Genomic DNA, 20,643 nt, shown 5'->3' with positions numbered 1-20,643 from the left:
TGCCCTTGATTTTTTTTTTTTTTTTTACAAAGCGAGTGCGGTGTGGAGACCCTGAACAAATTCCAGATCGCCACCGAAACCTGCGGTCACACACGAGTGATGATGCAACCGGTAGACCGAATTCGTAATGGAATTGCGGTCCGACACGCATTCCACGGAGAGAAACGTGCGAAGCAATTCCCTCCCCGGCAGCTCGTTTCGTGTACATCGGACTTCAAGGAAAGTCAGAATGAACCAAATGCAACAATGGAAAGGTATCAAAATTTATTATGACAAGTAATGTCACCTTCAAAGAATACAGAATGAATGCAAAAAGAAAATAATAGAAACATGTGGAAAATGCAACGAACATTGCAGTAATATCTTTCCATTCATGAAAACAGTTAACAGTAAATGAAGAAAATTTTTCATAAGGGGAGCTGCCAATTGTTTTTTCAAATTCACCAGGTAACAAGGTCACCAGGTTAACAAGTCATCATTCAACATGTAACACTACCAAACCATTAGGGTAATAAAATTTACAAACGTAGTTTTTGATTCCTTAAGCATGGCTTAAAGAGGCACCTGCAAATTTACAAGCTTCCATGGATGTGCATCATCAAACTCACATTGTTCCAAAAAGAACCAGGCCTGTGATGTTTACTTTAAAGCCAAAAGAGGAGAGTTAAAAGTTTGAAAAAGCAGAGGATGGCTCAAGTATGCTGATCAAAGGCACGTTTTATTGATTATTTTTTTATTGGACATCCCCCCCCCCTCCACCCCCTGCCTAACCAAAGCAAACCACAAAACTAACCACTTCAGGAGCCCAATCCGTTTGCATCTACAGATTCCAGCTTGCCCAACATCGGACAGATCTCCTCTCCGACGGTGGAGAGGTACCCTTTAGGACAACCCCCAAACGCAAAGATCTCGCTTTCTGGTAAAATGGTTTGCTCTTCAGGTTTTAAAGAATTTCTGACCGCTGAGATATATTCTAAACGGGTCAATGCATGCCAACTCCACTAATTTTACAAAAGTTCCCGAGGATGCCAGCTGACCATCTCAGATATTGATGAATTGTTTTGTTGTTGTTTTTTGAAACTAAGTTATATTAGTAAATGAGTAGAATAAAAAAATAATGAATCCGCCAATTACAAATGTTTAGGGGGTTTCATCAATCTTCGCGCTTGTAACTGGAATCCTCCTTTCACTGACGTTTTGAGAAGTTCTTACATTAACACCAGACAGGGAGGGGTGCTGAGCAGAAACGTTGAATCCCGAGCAAGTTTAATCTGAGCTCCAAGAAAGTGCTCTAGAAGTCCGAGAGCTTGGATGGTGGACAATTCAAACAGTGCATCTTTTGTAATTTTCAAGTCGTAGACATTTCAAAGTTTCTCTTCTGGAGGTGGTCAAATTACACATCGAAGATTCATAACATTTCGAGGTAGGTACTTCCTCAAAAGCGAGCACGTACGGCCGGGGCCAAAACATAGATCAAGTTGAAAGAATGCTTAAAATTTCCCCTCATTGCAGTAAATAGATGACCACATGGGCCACCACCCAGTGTCTCGAAACTCACAGTTAAGAAACATGTGGATCCGATTATACATCTGCACCGAGTTTCAGCTTCGTGGAGCAGTTCCTTATTGTCACGAGATTATTTTTTAACGTTACGGTGATTAATTAAAGGCATCTACAACTTCTTGCTTTGCCCCACATCCTTTATTGCTTCTGTATTGATAAGCAGCTGATTATTAAAGTGTTAATTTTGAAATAATTTATGATTTGGTCACGTGCGCAACTAATTAGAGCATGGATATACAAAATTAAGGATTTCTAATTGTCACCTCAAATATGTGTTAATTATCAGAGTTTGAGGCTCGTAGTACAGCCGTTCAGCAGAGGGCGCAAGGCCAACACAATGGGGGCAATGAGGAACTGGCAGACAAGAAGAGAAAGGTAACGAACTTACAGGCAACAAAACTAGGGACATGACAAGATAGAAGCAGGAAAAGTGAAGAAATAATAATTAAGATACGAGACTGGAGTAGCTGAGAAATGGGGTGAATGTGGAAGAATGCAGGTGACATGGAGAGGGGAAGTCAATGAGAGAAGAATCCAGTGAGGGGAATAAGGAAATGTCAAGAAATTGTGATAGCTCACCAATTTTAATGGGGTGAGGAAAGAACAAGAGTTCACATTCTGGAGAAGGGGGGGGGGTAGAGGGAGGGAAGAACAAGACAAACTCGTGGAGAGGAGTAATTTGCCTAAATTAGGAGAGGGTGATGAGGTATGGATTTGCTGGGTAAGCAAGGTGTTACATGGTGGAGCTGGAAAAGAAATGAATGGCTGAGAACAGGTGGGCCAAGATCAGATGAGGTAGAAGACGACAAGGCAAACGATGTATCTGCAGTGGAGGAGGAGTGGGCCCTGCACCCCAGTTTAATCATTCCAATTAGGTTCAAGGAATTGGAATTCTCCACTTCTGGGGGCATAAAGTGAGATCTGGCAACACCAGCTCACATACGAGATCTGCATTCCATGGTGCGTATATATATATATATATATATATATATATATATATATATATATATATATATATATATATATATATATATATATATATATATATATATATATATATATATATATATATATATATATATATACTGAATATGTATGAAAAACAAAGCATCTCTCACCTGTGAATGGAGGAAATAACCAATTAGCTGTCACCTAATCAAACACAGGTGGTTAGGATTATATAAATAAATAAATAGACTCCTCCCATGCTCTTCCAGCCAAAGAAAGCTGCACAAAGCAATCATGAAAGTCTACCCAAGGTAAGCCGTTTCCTGTTTCAAACGCGTCCCAGAATTCCTCCACAGCTGTAAAGATGTTCACAAATAGTACATACGTGAGAATCCCAATGCTGCACACTCCCTCAGCTGCCGAACCGGTTTCATCGCTTGTTGGCGAATCAGCGACAGATGTGAGTGGGTCTTTGATTTTCATTTAAATGTTGACTGCTTTTGACATTGACACCTGGTACATGCTTAAAAATCTCTGTGGTGCATGTTTCTGTCTGTGCCGTCACTGATGATTCGCCAACAAACGATGAAACCCTTCCAGCAGCTGAGGGTGCGTGTGGCATTGGGATTCTCATGTGTAGTACTTGTGAACATCTTTACAGCTGTGGAAGATCTCTGCGAAGTTATAAACAGTAAAGGGCTTACCTTGTGTAGCTTTTCACAGTTGCCTTCTGCAGCTTCTTCAGCTCGAATAGCATAGTCGTAGTCAAGATTATGACTGCGTGTGTATGTATGAACGTATATAATATATATATATATATATATATATATATATATATATATATATATATATATATATATATATATATATATATATATATATATATATACTGTTAGGGTCTGACAATGGTTAAGATATGATTTAACTCTGCATAATGATTCCAAGATGCTCTTCCAACTCTGGAGGTCAGTGAAGATATATGATTGGTGAAGGCAAGGTCAACAAAAGATTGTCTAAGGTGCTCCAAAAATTGCTGCACATCTCTGAGAGGTTGGGTGCACAAGTAAATTGGAGAATTAGCCATGTAATCTTTATGTGGAGAAAATGTGTGTGTGGGACTCAGAAGCATTGAATGACAAATTACAGGTGATTGACAATTTTATTTTTTCCAGATTGATGGACAAGGGTGCGGCTGAAGTTTGCCTGTCATCGGCGTGAAGAACATTCTGCGACAGAGTCGAGTCATCTCCAAAATGATATCAAGTCCTTCTCAAAGATGCCGAGAGTTAATTTCTGGAAACCGGGAACAGGATGTTCCAGAACACTGCCTTGAGGGACTCAGGCTGCCAACACAAGAACAGGAGATGGACTGTGCTCCATACGACATATTGTTGACGTAACATGAACGGAATCTATCTTCAGTCAATATGAATGCAAATACTATTGGCAGAATGTTTAGTGGCCATGGATGGGCACCAGAGGGCATCAAAGACTTACACATCCAGTGACACTGCTCAAAGAACAACATGGTGGAAAGGGGAAAACATGCCAACAAGCAAAGTAAAGGGACATAAGAGGGACACTTGGAGCAAGAATGAGATCAAGGGGAGTGGGAGGAGAACACAGGGGGTGAACAAGCTGAACACAGGTCAAATACAGCAATAAAAAAAAAGAAAATTGGGGATGAAAGAGAAATAGAACAAAAAATGAAAAGTAGGGAGAGAGAGGAGAAAACAGAATACATAGTAAGGAATGGGTGGGCTTGGGGAAGGTTAATGAGGGCAGAAAAGATGATGAATATGGATGGAGGATGACCGGAAGTGCTGGTAATGTTAAAGGAATGAAGAAGTACATGGTGTGAAGCAGGGCACCAGCCCATAGAGGAGGACAGTACTCCATAGAGCTACAGAGGAAGGCCTTGAAGTGAAATTCAAGAGTTGAAGTGATAGGTTTTGAAGTCGACTGAGATTATTGATTCCATTACCTTGCTGATTATGAAAAGAAGGGGAAATGTTCTGGCGTCAGAGTCTGTCTTACTACCCTTCATATGAATAGGAATGGTACAAACCACCTTCCATATGGAGGGGAGGTAACCCTCCAAGAAGATACAGAAGAGCATTGTAAGAGGAGCAGCCAGTGATGCACAGGTTTTGACGAGTGCACAAATGCCTATAAAATCCGTTGCCGGTGTTGTTGGTCCAGGTATTTCTTCAAATTTACAGGTAGGAAGAGGCGAACTGAAGAAATACATGTTCCTGAGACGGTTTTGACGAGTTGCCAGCAGAATTTATATGAAATAAGGAATGAAAGTGTTGATCTCAGATGAGCCTGGTGTTTTGTTCTTGCTCTTCGAAAGGCAAACACAAACTTACATCAAAGCCTAAGGTGTGAAATGCATTGCACCAGTCAGGCTCCTTTGGCTTGATTATGAAATACGATTTCAAAATGTAGCAACTAAAAATGCTTGGCAGCAGAGCCAGGAAGATTTCAACAATTGAGGAATGCTGGTAGCAGGGCCTGGTTGCAGTCACGCTCCTTGGAAGATAGTCCATTGGTGGGACTCCTTGTCCGAGCAGTTCTGGAGCATCGACAGAGCAGATTATGCACTGAAATGGCACCAAACACCAATCTTTAGGAGTATATAATGGCCAAGACAAAAAGCATTTAAATCTTCTGGACATTAAAAATACAACATTGTTTGTCCCATTGTGTTCAACTGTTACCGACGAACCACTCTCGATAAAAACTACAAGCTCTGTATTTGCTGGGTTGATGAGCATCGACTTCAGCCGAGAATGCGTTGGAAAGACCTCGACACGAGGTCACCAAGAGAAACGGTACTGAAGACGTCATCTGCAGTGATCCAACTAATTTCTTTCGCCACACGATATAATGAGTAGCCAGAAGTGTCTTGACCAAGAGAAGTGCAATTGTAATCCACATGCGATTGCAATCCTCCGGGCACGTTCTCCACTTACAAAAACGTTATATCCCTTTGATATCCTGTCTGGTCCATCTGGACATCTGATAAACCATCAGGATGCGATCATCTCCAGTTGCTTGCCCAGCTATCCCTCCTAATGCCATCAGATCTCAAAAATACTTCTGAGCTTGGAGTCCCTGAAGTTTCTGATGATAGCTTAAAGTTTTTGTAATACTTTCCCTTGCTTGCCGGTCATAGGATTAAAATAGATTACAATTTTTGTTTGGTAACACCTTCAGATAATGAACGTAATGTCAAAATGAAGGTACTGTATAATGGTAGTGGTCAGGTGGTAGTCATGCTTTAAGCAGTCGGATATCACACAAATACTGACACCAGTTCATCATTTTTTTCTCACAATGCAGAACAAAAAAAAAGAGAGAATGGATAGGAACTTGGCTGTCCAATGTGGCTGTCCACGGTCACTGCAGACAAACATACACTTAAATGTTCCAGTTGTAGCCCTGGACAACACACAATAAAACTGTACCAAGTCCAGGAGAACAAAGACACCATCTGAAGGAACATTCTCTCTCGGTGATCACAGGTACTGTAAGCAGAGTGAGCTTTTGTCACAAAATGTCATTGATGAAGTCCATCAAATGGATCGCACACTGTCCGTATGTAAAGGACGCTGTTGAGACATCAGAGTAGGTCTCTGTGTGAAATCACCATTCATAAGCAATTGCATCACTCAAATAGAAAGCAACATAGAGTCTGCTTTCTGACTCGCTTTGTTTCACAAAACTTTAACATAGTACTGTTAATGACCGCAGCTGATTTCAATTTGATCTTTTTTCTTGTCTTCGTCATTGCCATAGCACCATATGAGAAAGAAAGGCACTTTGGCCTTGGTGTGTGAAGATGGGATTTTTGGTTTGAGGACGATAGACGTGCCTGTTATACATAGACTAGAGTAACACATGTCTGAAATATCATAGATGTTACATGGACATTGTATAAGGAACTGATATTTATTGCTTCAGCACTGAACGTTTTACACAGTCAGTGATACAGGTGCACAACATTGTATAAAACCATAATCAAAAATAAATAAATTCTGCAACATAAAGAACTGATCCAGAAAGATGAAATCTGGTGCAGATCTAAAGCAGCCCCATTTTGTGATGCATCTTAAGTCTGGTTTCAATACACCGGGGGTAAGAGTCGTCAGGGTCATCGATCCACTCGAATGAGGAGCTTCTATTATTTAAAACAAATTTTCTTGCAGATCCACTGTTTGGCATCGACCATGCACAGATAAATGATATCATCGATCCATGCTTCTCGGTTGGACAGAGCTAGACGTAAAAGTGATGAATCTAAAAATGGAATTTTCATTTTTAACATTTGTGCAGGTACTGGGGTGAACCCTCACTTCCTGAAAGATTAAGCAAGGCAAAAAAACAATGCCTAGCACTTGTAAAAGGCAAAAGACCAGACAGATTTTGAGGGAAGCTTTTATAAGCATGGGTGAAAATTACCAGGGATCAACGTTATAGCTTAACATCTTTACCCAATAGTAAGATACGAGCATCCCAAAACTGCCAACAAAAAGGGTGTAATTCACGTGTAAAAAAAAAAAACCCAAAAATGTCCACAGCCTACTCTTACAGGATCGGCCCACAACACTAAAACAAATCTATCCGGGTTAAGGGGCTAAAATTTAGGAGCATTATTTTACTTCGGGAGTTATTTTAGAAAGATGCATTCCTCAAGATCTGAAATTGGTGCCTGGGGACCGCTAGGCAAGTGGAGTGTTCCAAATCAAAATGTCGATACCAGGTCGGCAAAACTTGGTTCAGTTAAAATTTTAAAAGAACAGCTGCGTGGAAATTAGAGAGGTGCATCATCAGTCGAGGAATGAACAACTCCTTTGTAAAAGTTTCAAATTTTTTTGACATCAAGATGGGAACTGGAGGCAGTGAAGTCAAGATAATCAGGTACAAAGATAGCAGAGTCAGAATACATGCAGATATACAAGGGGAATAATATACCATAAAGCGAGGCACACACTCTTCATAATGGAAACTTGCCTGAAGGAAACAGACACAACCATTAGGTTGGTAACACAAATCAAGGGTATAATTCAGCATGTGTCCGTTTTGGTTTTTTCGAAAGCTTTTAAAAACAACTACAAAGCAAATATTTTGAGCTCCGACAATGGAACTGTCAAGGCTGCACTTCATGTCAACTTTGTTGACGAAAGCAGACCAAACCAATTGCATGCGAAATCGGCTAACCCGAAATGACGGCTGGTTTGCAAGGCACTGCATACACAATCAAATATAAACAGCAAAAGCCAAATATGAAATACTGCTTCAGCACAGACAATGGAAGAACCACGAAGGAACTCGCAGAATCAAGAAGCAGATACTCGTTGTCAGCTGAGCACATCAGGAGACAGAGGTGGGGGACGGTTTTTGAATGAGCAAGTACTGCCAGTAATTAATGTCAATGACAAAAATAAAAAAGCAGGAAAACGGGAGGTTTTTCGGTTGTTGTTTTTTTTCTTTTCTTAAAAACCAGTGCTCACTGAACATTGCAAGTGAAAATAGAATTAAAGTTTGTCCATAAAAAAAAAAGGTTCAGAATGTTTACAACGGAAAGACTTTTTGCAGACTGTTCACGCACCGGGAAAATGAAAAAAAAAAAAGAAACGTCTGAAATAATTTATCCATGAAACCATGTACACCACCTGTGTTACATCAACAAAAGTGTCGCACGTTGAAGCAACAGTCTTCAAAACCATCCGTGCTCGCTTTAAAAACAGAAAAATGTAAAAAAAAAAAAAAAAAAAAGTTCCACAGCAGTCTGAGGCCTGAAGGAACGAGAGGTCCGAGGTTGAGAATGAGGGTGAAGGAGGCCAGACTTTTTCATCACAAAGAAGAAAACACTCGAACCATCGCCCTGCACGATGCATTTTGCAAAAGCAAACAACAAAAAGAAGACAAACAGTGGGCCCGCGTACGCCCAAAAGCAACTGCGCGTTTGCATCGGAGGTAAGAATCCCTGATATGTGCAAGTGCTCCCTTGCCTTGTTTAAGTAACTCCAGAATTATAAACGACAAAAAAAAGAACGACGACGCAAACATCGATCGGGAGTCACACTGCAAGTGGTTGAGAGCGCTGGGGTGGTTGGGGGTTTGGGAGGAGAGGTGTGGGAGATAGGGAGTGGATAACGTATTTTGTACCAAAACATTGAATGAAGCTGAAATAAAAAAAATGATGAAACACTTGTTGCATGAGGTATACAAATCGGAGAGTGGGTGAGGATAGACAGAACGAGCGTACGCCAACGGTCGACGAGCTCGAAACAAAAGTACGCATCCGAATCATCGAACATGATGAGACGGGCTTCCGAGGGTTTTATGTGGGTGACATCGCCGAGACAAAATGTCAACGATTGCGAGTTTGAAACAAATGGCTTTTTGCATTATGGGTTCAAACATCCCTTCAAGGATTTATTTGATTTCAAACCAGAACGGTCGCTTAATGGGAAATCCAGAACAAAGACGGAATATTTTCAGTGCCGGTAAGGAAGGGGAGTTAAAACCCAACCACCTCCTCTCCCAAAATATCAGCTCCTTTATCAAACAGCAATGTGAAGTGAAGAAGAAATAACCTGATTATATACATTTTTAAAAAGCTCTATAAAAGACCAGTAGAAATGTATAAACTGATATGACAGGAAACAGAGGTAGGTATGATTTGTGGTTCTCACGCCAAAGTGCATGTGGAGCAACTTGTTTTGGTTCGACAAAGAAAAAGATGAAAAAAGTCTGAAGAGGAGACCAAAACAAAAGCTGTTTATGTGTGCGACCCTTATCACAACCCCAAGCAAATTTCATATTTCTAAAGACAACAGTCCTGTAAAACAGAGAGGAAAATATAATATTGATGAGAGTTCTTTGGGTCTGATCTCAAACAAACAAAAACCGGCTTGTGATGAAGAAAACGGAGCCAACCATCACTACCGGCGCAAGTTGTGGAGCGTTCCGTTTCACGCAATTCCACGTGCCACGCAAGTTCTCAACGCAGTTCCATGCAATTCATCACCAACCGCTCCTTTCGTGCCGTAGAACATTAGAGTCGAGTTGGATTTGACGATTGGAATTAGAATTCCTTTTTGGTTGAAGGCCTTCATTATTTGCATTACTTTTTTTTTTAATAGGTGTACACAAGGGTAGTATATTTAAGCAGTACGATTGTAACGGGCCGAATCACATTACTTGCACCGATTTGATCGTGTTCCGCAATTCCGTTCTCCATTAATGAATGGAGAGGATATCTGATGAGCCTTCATGAAAATGACCACAAAGCCAGAAGTAGGAAGAAAAGGAGAGACCCAAAGCTTTCAACAACAACAAAATCCAACAAAAATCCCTGCAACTCATGTCATCGTGGATAAAAATAAAAAACCCTAATCTTTCTTCACACCTGCTGTTTCACCAATTCCGAAGAAAGACGTGTTTGTCTCCATTAGCGACATGTGATGAAGGCCACAAAAATTGCATTGAAGTGACAGAAGCTCAAACATAACTAGCTATACCCTCCAACAAGGAATATACAATGGTGGACCTATTCCTTCTTCCAAAACCTATTCTCCCCGATGACGTTGACGGTGGTGCGGCAAAGTCGTCACTTATCTTCTTCCGCTTCTTCCGATTCATGGCTTGAAGCTTCTTGCTGCTCCTAAAGAGGGTTAGAAAAGGTTGGCAGTTTGTCACCGGCTTGGGCTGAAAGTGTACGACCAACAAGTGATCAGCTTTATCAATAAACAATCTGGAACCATCACAAATCGCCGCATCTTACTGCTCATGTGACATCGTGCGGACAAAAGCTTTATGAGTGCTTCACAACATGTTTGCAAAAACAATTTTCAAAATATTCATGAAGAGTTTGGAGGGAAAAAAAGATCACAAGAGCGTGCGGCAGTAACGTACCTCAGGCTCTTCTTGTTGAGCAACCTGCTGAGGCTTATTGCGAGGAGGGATGAAGTGAAGGTAGATAAAATGGTGGTGGGTTGGGGAGACAGAAAGGAAAAGACATTAGCAACAGAAAGAGAGCAGCAAGATTATTTATAGAGAACCAAATACCCATGGAGATGACAGGATGGCCCCGAGGTATGCACACTTGCCTCTGAGTCCTTTAACCTCGGTTTGAATCTCAACACAGCGCTAAAAGGTCATCCTGGTGTTTCACAGGCAGGACAGCATCAAGTACCTTCCCTTGGATGGACTTTCAATTTGAGGAACAGTCCATCAGCACTCGTCATTCATGGACGTTAAATATCCCACAGGGTCCTTCGTGAATCGGAGAGTTGTCCCCGGCACCTTGAACAAATTACAAATTCCAGCCCAAACTTTCTCGCTAACTAACACTTGGCAATCATGGCGAGTATGCCAATACCACCAGCATGATTTAATGTGGGCCTCACTCCTGCAGTGGAATGAAAACAGGCTGATGGTGATGACGGTGACGACAAAATACCCATGATGGATATCAAGGGCTGTAACAATGGTTCACATTATGAATAAAATATCAAACACAACTTGCAAGGCATTAAAACTGGTCTTATAAGAGAAGAATAGAAAAAGGAAGATATCGATTATTTGAGGAACTAGAATGGCACTTGGCAGAGTGCACACCTCCTCGAGGCTGAACAGTTTACGTTTTGTATCCCACCAACGGGCCACATCGGGATTCAGACCTGAACCAAAATCTAATTGGTTTGCTCTCTTCACCTGACAAATTCATCCACCACGTTTTGTCATCACCCATCGACAAGTTTTTGAAATACCATGCGATACATTGATTTTGGCGCCATCTCTCAATGGTGAAGAAGCACTTTAAAAATTCCATTATCCAGATCTGGATCTTCACCAAAATCGAAAAAAATTAATCTCAACCTGTCCAGAGTTTTATCCAAATTGGTCCACAACGTTTTTAAATATCCTGCTTACAGATAAACAGACAGACATGGGTGAAACCACAACCTCCATCCAGCTTCGGTTGCAGAGGTAATTACTGACACTTGACCCCTTGACATTGTGCAGCAGAACCATTTTCCCCAGGATACCTCGAGTTGCTATAAACAGCATGTGCAGCAGAGGCCTCCTTTATGATACCGCAAAGCTCCTTCGTCAGACAAAAACATGAATGTCCGTACTGAGTTAACAATGGCCTTTTATATGTGTTGAGAAAAAGGAGGGAGGCAATGGGGGACATACATTTTGGGGGTTATGTTATCAAATGACGAGATTGTTTAAAACTGTAACCTGATGCTCAGCCTCGCACTCACCGTTGCTCTAAATCGTGGCCAAGAAGAAAACAGGCTTGTTTGTTGAACTTCATTATCGTATTCGTTCACTCACGGTCCTTTGAGATCATGTTGCTTGTGAAGCAACACAATAACAAAGGAAAACAAAGGAACAATCCAGTTTTTTTGTGGCAGCGACTCTGAGTGGCAGTGCCTGACATTCATCCTCAGCTGCCACAAAATTTGAGGCCCTGAATCTGACCCTTTGACATCAGCTGTTCCAGCTGCGTGGAGATACTAAATAGTGCTGGAATTTTATTTCCACACCTCACATGCCTGCAGCTGTCTGGGGAGAGGGGGCCTGCTTGAAACGATGCGTAGCCCGCTTCAAAACAGACTTGGGACCTAAAACATGGGGCCCCTGTCAACAAAACTTGTGTGGATTAACTGAATCAATGCAACGGAAATGACTCAACACAAGGCTTTCGTGATTTGAAACGTGCAAGAGAGAGAGAGAGAGAAGGGGAGAGAAGAATCCTTCGGGGGCTTGTAGGGAAGATATGTTTCAGCATTTGGAGTGTGGAGAAGGCAGAACGAGTGGGAAGAATGAGATTATGATGGGAGGGGAGGGGCGGAGACGGAAGGGTGGTGATCAATAAGATGAAACTCGATGTGAATGAGTTCGATTTGATTATTTCCCACGCTGATGTCCTCACTTGAACTCAAACCGCAGCGTGTGACTCAGAGCCCTACGAGCCAGGCCTGAGTCAGTGGAAGTGAGGCATGCTGCTGGACATGAGCCGAGATCAGACTGAATTACACCACGAGGTCCCGTGCATGCCGAGGCGGCCCATTTAGAGTGCTTGCCAAGCTGCTGTGACTAAACAGCACGCCCAGAACTCCAAAATAACATCAACACAAGCCACACACAGCACAAGCAATTTCCCCGACAATTGGACGGCGTTCACTGCAGTTCTGCCAATGTCCGGCAGGAATCCCCTCCTGCTCTCGATGCTGTTCCTTTCAAAGTTACTTCAACGATCCAACAGTAGAACAACTGCAATTTCAGGAAAAAAGAGAAACTAACCTGACCAAGAAAATGCCATCACACTCACACATTGTTGCATAAGAACTCATAACGACTTTCTAACCTCTGCTCTGGCCTTGTTACCTCCACCCACCAAAGGTGGACAGAAGTTGTTTTCACCCCTGTTTGTGTGCAGGATATCTCAAAATGTTGTGAACAGATTCGGATGAAATTTGGTGGGTAGGTTAGGTATGTGACAAGGACAAATTCATTGCATTTTGTTGAAGATCTGGATCCAGACACGAGAATTAAAACGAGAGTAATTCGACGGCACGCAGTCGACGGGAATGCCTCCGCTCTCCGTGCGTGTGTGCGTGCGTGCGTCTGTGTGTGCGTGCGTGCGTCTGTGTGTGCGTGCGTCTGTCTGTGTGTGCGTGCGTCTGTCTGTGTGTGCGTGCGTCTGTCTGTCTGTGCGTGCGTGCGTCTGTCTGTCTGTGCGTGCGTGCGTCTGTCTGTCTGTGCGTGCGTGCGTCTGTCTGTCTGTGCGTGCGTGCGTCTGTCTGTCTGTCTGTCTGTGCGTGCGTGCGTCTGTCTGTCTGTCTGTCTGTGCGTGCGTGCGTCTGTCTGTCTGTCTGTCTGTGCGTGCGTGCGTCTGTCTGTCTGTCTGTCTGTGCGTGCGTGCGTCTGTCTGTCTGTCTGTGCGTGCGTGCGTCTGTCTGTCTGTGCGTGCGTCTGTGCGTCTGTGCGTGCGTCTGTGCGTCTGTGCGTGCGTCTGTGCGTGCGTCTGTGCGTCTGTGCGTGCGTCTGTGCGTCTGTGCGTGCGTCTGTCTGTCTGTCTGTGCGTGCGTCTGTCTGTCTGTCTGTGCGTGCGTGCGTCTGTCTGTCTGTCTGTGCGTGCGTGCGTCTGTCTGTCTGTCTGTGCGTGCGTGCGTCTGTCTGTCTGTCTGTGCGTGCGTGCGTCTGTCTGTCTGTCTGTGCGTGCGTGCGTCTGTCTGTCTGTCTGTGCGTGCGTGCGTCTGTCTGTCTGTCTGTGCGTGCGTGCGTCTGTCTGTCTGTCTGTGCGTGCGTGCGTCTGTCTGTCTGTCTGTGCGTGCGTGCGTCTGTCTGTCTGTCTGTGCGTGCGTGCGTCTGTCTGTCTGTCTGTGCGTGCGTGCGTCTGTCTGTCTGTCTGTCTGTGCGTGCGTCTGTCTGTCTGTCTGTCTGTGCGTGCGTCTGTCTGTCTGTCTGTCTGTGCGTGCGTCTGTCTGTCTGTCTGTCTGTGCGTGCGTCTGTCTGTCTGTGCGTGCGTCTGTCTGTCTGTGCGTGCGTCTGTCTGTCTGTGCGTGCGTCTGTCTGTCTGTGCGTGCGTCTGTCTGTCTGTGCGTGCGTCTGTCTGTCTGTGCGTGCGTCTGTCTGTCTGTGCGTGCGTCTGTCTGTCTGTGCGTGCGTCTGTCTGTCTGTGCGTGCGTCTGTCTGTCTGTGCGTGCGTCTGTCTGTCTGTGCGTGCGTCTGTCTGTCTGTGCGTGCGTCTGTCTGTCTGTGCGTGCGTCTGTCTGTCTGTGCGTGCGTCTGTCTGTCTGTGCGTGCGTCTGTCTGTCTGTGCGTGCGTCTGTCTGTCTGTGCGTGCGTCTGTCTGTCTGTGCGTGCGTCTGTCTGTCTGTGCGTGCGTCTGTCTGTCTGTGCGTGCGTCTGTCTGTCTGTGCGTGCGTCTGTCTGTCTGTGCGTGCGTCTGTCTGTCTGTGCGTGCGTCTGTCTGTCTGTGCGTGCGTCTGTCTGTCTGTGCGTGCGTCTGTCTGTCTGTGCGTGCGTCTGTCTGTCTGTGCGTGCGTCTGTCTGTCTGTGCGTGCGTCTGTCTGTCTGTGCGTGCGTCTGTCTGTCTGTGCGTGCGTCTGTCTGTCTGTGCGTGCGTCTGTCTGTCTGTGCGTGCGTCTGTCTGTGCGCGTCTGTCTGTGCGCGTCTGTCTGTGCGCGTCTGTCTGTGCGCGTCTGTCTGTGCGCGTCTGTCTGTGCGCGTCTGTCTGTGCGCGTCTGTCTGTGCGCGTCTGTCTGTGCGCGTCTGTCTGTGCGCGTCTGTCTGTGCGCGTCTGTCTGTGCGCGTCTGTCTGTGCGCGTCTGTCTGTGCGCGTCTGTCTGTGCGCGTCTGTCTGTGCGCGTCTGTCTGTGCGCGTCTGTCTGTGCGCGTCTGTCTGTGCGCGTCTGTCTGTGCGCGTCTGTCTGTGCGCGTCTGTCTGTGCGCGTCTGTCTGTGTGCGTCTGTCTGTGTGCGTCTGTCTGTGTGCGTCTGTCTGTGTGCGTCTGTCTGTGACCGCTGTTTCTCGACAACCACTGGTCCGATATAATTGAAACTTGCCAGATATATTGCTGGGGACCTGAGGATGTGCCTTTTCAAGGTTTGATATTAATCGGACAAGTGCTTCCCAAGTTATGGCCATTTATTTACCAAACCAATGACAAGACACGTTATTGCGTGGGCGTGGCCAATGGGGAAGGGAAGCACAGCCGCATTCCCCATTACAGGTTACAACGTACGGGCTTCCAGAGAGTGATGACTTCGTGTATTCTAATAATTTCTCGATTTCTTATGCGCATTTATAGATAAACACAATGCCCCAAGTTATGATCGTTTTCATATTAGACGGTGTATAAATTAGGTAACATCAGAGTGAGCTGGTATGCTCTGAACCAGGAAGTAAATTTTTTTTTCCTCTCTCTCTTCTCTTCTCTTTTTGTTTTTCCTTGCCACGACATTGCGAAAAGGTAAAATACGTTGGCGCTAATGGAATAATTGGGTATTAAAACTAAATTGTGAATAATCGTAACTGCGAATAATATGCGAACTTCCGGGCCACGCACGTACGTGTACGCGAGAGTGAAGAAATGGCTGTGTGGTTGTTTCTCGCAGTTTGAAAATTTATTTATTAAAATTTTTTTTTTTTTCATGGGCACGTACTAGTCTATCCAATTTGGACATCCTCATTCTCATCCTCTCATTCTCTCTCATTCATTCTCTCTCTCTCTCTCTCATCTCTCTCCTGGCTGTTGGTACATTGTGTGTACTGTCATGGCTACTCCTTTCTTCGCGTCGTGAGTACCCCTCATCTGCCATGCCGTTTCCACATTCCCCATTTTTTGTTTTCCCATGTGTTCGTTTTTCTACTTGTGAACTTTTCCCCATGTTCTTTCCTTTCTGTCTGGTGAAGAGAGAGAACCCATGGTCTCATGTCGAGAAAATCGTAAGCCGAAGGACTGGCATGGCCGCCGGGGGAGGTTTTTTCTCGCTCACTGCGACCGTGTTCTTTGTTGTTTCTCTACTTTAATCGATTGATATCTTGGTGTTTGTGACACGCCTTATTCTCTCGGTAAAATTTACCAACATGTTTTTCTGAGCTAGAATGGCGGGTGAACGTTTCCGCCTTGAGAGGTTTGAGTCATTAACTCGTAAACACGCTGTGTTTTGCATCCATCCCAGCGAGCTGGAACTTAACGATGTACTTTCTGCCATTGGTCGCATCGTTGAATCGCATAACATTCGTGCTGCTTCTCGTATGAATAAGAAGTTTGTCGTGTTTGTGTCGGAGGAACACATGGTTGCAACAATTGTTGAGCATGGCCTGTTCATCGAACCGAACACTTACCTTTCTGCGTTCGCTTTGCAGGCCCCAACAGTTAAAGTTAATATTAGTAATATTCCACCATTCCTAAAGAACCAGGACTTGTGTAACCAGTTAAACAAGTTCGGCACGGTTGTGTCAAGGATCTCAATGGTGCCGATGCGAAATGTTAGCGATAAGTTTAAACATGTCATGTCCTTTAAAAGAGTGGTTTATATGAGACTGCCTGAAAATGAAAAAACACTGAATGTCACGATAAGTGCAAAATTCAATGATTTTGAAGATAAAATGGATGCTTCCTCAGAGGTCATGACGTGTTTTGGGTGTGGGGCATACGGGCATGTGTAGAGTGTTTGTCTCAATGCGGTTACACCGCAAGAAAGTGAAGGTCTGGTGAGGAACGATTCCTACTCACCATATACTGATGGGGAGATGGTGAATCGGCAGTCTAACCCCACCCCACCCCCCCCCCCACTATGGTGTACGACGCGTTAGACCCGTCCACCCCGACCGGTGTTGGGGAGAGGGCGTTTGATCGTGACGTAATTAATTCCCCACCCCCCCCCCCCTTCACCACCACCAAAGGAGGAAGTGAAAGTGGTTGAATCCTCTCCTTTACAATCCACTGTACAGGACAGTGTGGACGACACGGAGATATCCGTCATGCATATCAGGAAAAAAAAGGCCAAAAACGGACAAACGTTGATTCCTTTGATGCGAAAGAGCAGAATAAGGTTCAGATCGTGTCCGGCTCACGGGACCTCCAAGGTACGTCCCACATCGGAAACCCCTTGGTGGTACCGGAGTTCTGTGCGGGTGTGGAAGCTTCGCTTGCTCCACTTGCCAACTCTGAGCATGGCACAGAAAATAGTGAAGCGCCTCAGGATGTCTTAAGTGTTTGTCCTGATAGCCAAGCTTGTTCAACCGAGTTAACAGCTGTGTCTGACGGTGATGGGGAAATAGATAAAGGGAAAAATCCCTGAGCTAAATGTTAACCCTTCCCTCACAGATGATGATGATGATGATGAAAGGGATGGCAAGGGGAAGGACTTGGACAAGGCAAATTCAGAGGGGTCTGCAAAGAGGGCAGAACCTTGTTCCCATGGGATCTCTTGAGCCAAAAGTAAGTGTTCCACAAGTAATAGGGGAGGGCATAAATGAAGCACTTGATTCGGACGAAACCTCTTCTACCCCACAATTCAGTGCTTTATGCTCTCAAAAGGATGAGGGGAAACGACAAAACCTTAGTGTCTCAAGAAAGTGTAATTAAATTCCTGGATGATACATTCAGGAAAGGACATGTAAAAATCAATTACTTCCCAAATCTACACGATTTCATTACAACTGCAATGAGTATGATTCATGAACCTTATCAGGTTAACATGTCAGATCCCTAATTCCAAAGGTTAAGTGTTACTCGGGCTGGTAAAGAGCTTCAGAATAACTGACAGAATGGAGATGAAAGTAGTATCCCTGAACATCAATGAAGACTGCAGTTGCGTGCGTCACCTCCAGATGTTTCAGCTCTTTCAAAATGAAAAAAATTGATGTGCTAATGCTATAGAAGATGTATGCAAATCAGTCTTCTGAGGATGAGTGGCGTATAATCTTTAAAGATTGTCTTTTTTTCTCAAGTGCACTTGTTGAGGCCAAGGCTGGTGTGGCAATAGTGTTGCATCCTAGACTCCAGCCTTCGGAGATAACTTGTAAAGGTTACTTACTGTCTGTGCAATTTGTCAGTCATAACCTAAAGATTTGGATGACTAATATTTACTGTCCGAGTGTTAACTCTGAAAGAGGTGCCTTTCTGTATAAGTTGGCAGAGTTTGTAAGCACCATTGACTTGACCATGTTGTTGTGTCTGGGGGGTGACTACAACTGCACCCTCAACCCACAACTTGATAGGAACACTTGTGAGTCTCATCCACCCAGTGCTCATCCACCCAGTCCGATGTGCCTTTGGCACAGCTAGTTAAAAAGTTTATACTGGTGGATGTGTGGCGAGTACAAAACCATAATATCCGTCACTATACATGGATTTGTGCATCAAGAAATGTTTTGACAATGGCTCGCCTAGACAGATTTTATGCGAATCATAAAATGGTAAATATTGTTAAGAACTCGTATACAAGTCCATCTGGTTTTTCCGATGATCACATTATTGTTATGGTGTGTGGCTTTCCTCATCATGTCTGTGGAAGTGCATATTGGACATTTAATTTGAAACTTTTACAAAGTGCACATTTTATAGAAGCTTTTAAAATGGTATGGGAAAAATGCGAGTCGCAAAAGGGTTCATATTTGAACTTAAGACAACGGTGGGACTGCACAAAGTCGCAAATCAAATGTTTTTGCCAACAATACTGCTCTTACAGCACATACAACACATTTGGTGTGATATCTGCTGTAAAAAACGATATACAGTCAACCCCCGCTTCATCGCGGTTCACCTATCGCGCCCCCGGTTCATCGCGGGTTTTCCCTTGGAATGTAACTCATTTTTTCTGCGGATTCCCCCGGTACATCGCGGTAATAATATATAAAATATAAATTATTTAAGCAATAAATTATAACGCGTGGTGCTCGACCAGTCACACAACGCACGAGACAAAGTTTTGCTTGTGAACTTCGAATATTTTCTACGTTTTTTCTCCAAGCCCCACGATGCCCCCCAAACGCCCTGCACCTTCTAAGGCTTCTGGCAAGGAACCGAAGCACCAGAGGAAGGTCCTGGGACGCTCCAGGAGAAGGTTAAGGTAAAGGTGCTCGATATATGCTTCGGGAAGGAAAAAGGTTTGCCGCCGTTGGACGAGCACTGCTCATACCCAGCACCTCAAAACCGACCAGACCAGACTAGTCGATCTCCGGCACCTCAAACCCAATCACTGCCAAACCGACCAGACCAGACGAGTCGATCTCCAGCACCTCAAAAACCCAATCACTGCCAAACCAACCAGACCAGACTAGTCAATCTCCGGCACCTCAAACCCAATCATTGCCAAACCGACCAGACCAGACTAGTCGATCTCCGACACCTCAAACCCAATCACTGCCAAACCGACCAGAGCAGACTAGTCGATCTCCGGCACCTCAAACCCAATCACTGCCAAACCAACCAGACCAGACTAGTCGATCTCAGGCACCTCAAACCCAATCACTCCCAAACCAACCAGACCAGACGAGTCGATTTTTTGGGGAGGCATCCATTCATCGCGGATTTTCACTTAGCGCGGGGAGGTTTGGAACGTAACCCCCGCGAGAAACGGGGGGTTACTGTACTTATTTGTGAGCAGAAAGCTGGAATGTCTAATGAGAATGTCCAGCAGTTGTCGGAGAAAAGGACCCTTCTGGCTGAAATGGTGAAAGAGCGGGCGGCCGTAGCATTCGTCTGACTGCGGAACGAAAATATCTAACTTGACACACCAAACAAAGGGTTCTTCAATTTGGAAAAAACGATCAAGACATCTCAACAGATCCATGCTTTGCGCTCTTCTGATGGTGGGTTGTTGACCTCCCAAAGTGATATTAAGCATGAACGACAGGACTATTTTTCGAAACTCTTCGCAATAAGAACTGTGAATGAGAACAGGAAAGTGATGGTTGACCTGCTCCCTTCTCTGTCTGAACATCAACAACAATTGCTTGAGCCTGGCATTTCTCTTGAAGAACTTACTGCTGCGCTCAAGGATAGCAAAGATGGGAAAGCCCCTGGACTTGATAGCTTTCCGGCTGAATTTTATAAGGCTTCCTGGGACATTCTAGGCCCTACTCTCCTTGAGGTCTTTCAGGAGAGTGTTGAAACAAGGGGAATTGCCACTGAGCTGCCAGAGAGCAGTTTTGTGTCTCCTTCCGAAGAAAGGAAACCTGCATGAAACCGCAAATTGGCGGCTTGTGTCACTCCTCAACACAGACTATAAAATATTGTCAAAAGCACTTGCAACCCGTCTAAAGGAAGTCATCTCTTTCTTGATTGGCACTAATCAGTCATATTGTGTTCCAGTACGTTCTATATATGATCATTTTTGGTGATAGACTTGATCAGTCTCGGTCGAACTACATCTCCCGGTTTTGGTTTATTACTTTTAGATCAAGAAAAAGCTTTAGACAGTGTTAACCATTCTTTTTTGTTTGATGTATGAAGGAGAACAGGGTTCAGGGAAAAATTCATTTCTTATGTTGTTATTGTACAAAAATGCATCTTGTCTGCTGAAGGTAAATAATAGTCATTGTTACCCTTTCCCCTTTCAGTGAGGCATCCGTCAGGGCTGTGCG

At 44.3% G+C, this 20,643-nt stretch overlaps 1 protein-coding gene across 1 annotated transcript in view; it reads right to left on the bottom strand.

Moving 5' to 3' along the window:
* Positions 1-249: 249 nt before the first annotated feature.
* The window catches only part of LOC147033404 (uncharacterized), a 70,754-nt gene continuing 50,360 nt past the window's right edge, over positions 250-20,643 (bottom strand). Inside the window, exons 6-7 of the mRNA XM_085871611.1 lie at positions 10,441-10,473; positions 250-10,189 (exon numbers count right to left, since the gene is read on the bottom strand). Coding sequence (XP_085727737.1) covers positions 10,136-10,189; positions 10,441-10,473 — 87 coding nt within the window. The 3' untranslated portion in view covers positions 250-10,135. The remainder of the gene's footprint in view (positions 10,190-10,440; positions 10,474-20,643) is intronic.

This window comes from Eptatretus burgeri, chromosome 2 (genome assembly GCF_056783735.1).
Source record: "Eptatretus burgeri isolate ZD-2024b chromosome 2, Ebu_testis_v1, whole genome shotgun sequence".
In the NCBI taxonomy this organism is placed as follows: Eukaryota; Metazoa; Chordata; class Myxini; order Myxiniformes; family Myxinidae; genus Eptatretus; species Eptatretus burgeri.
This window is presented reverse-complemented; position numbering and strand designations above follow the sequence as displayed.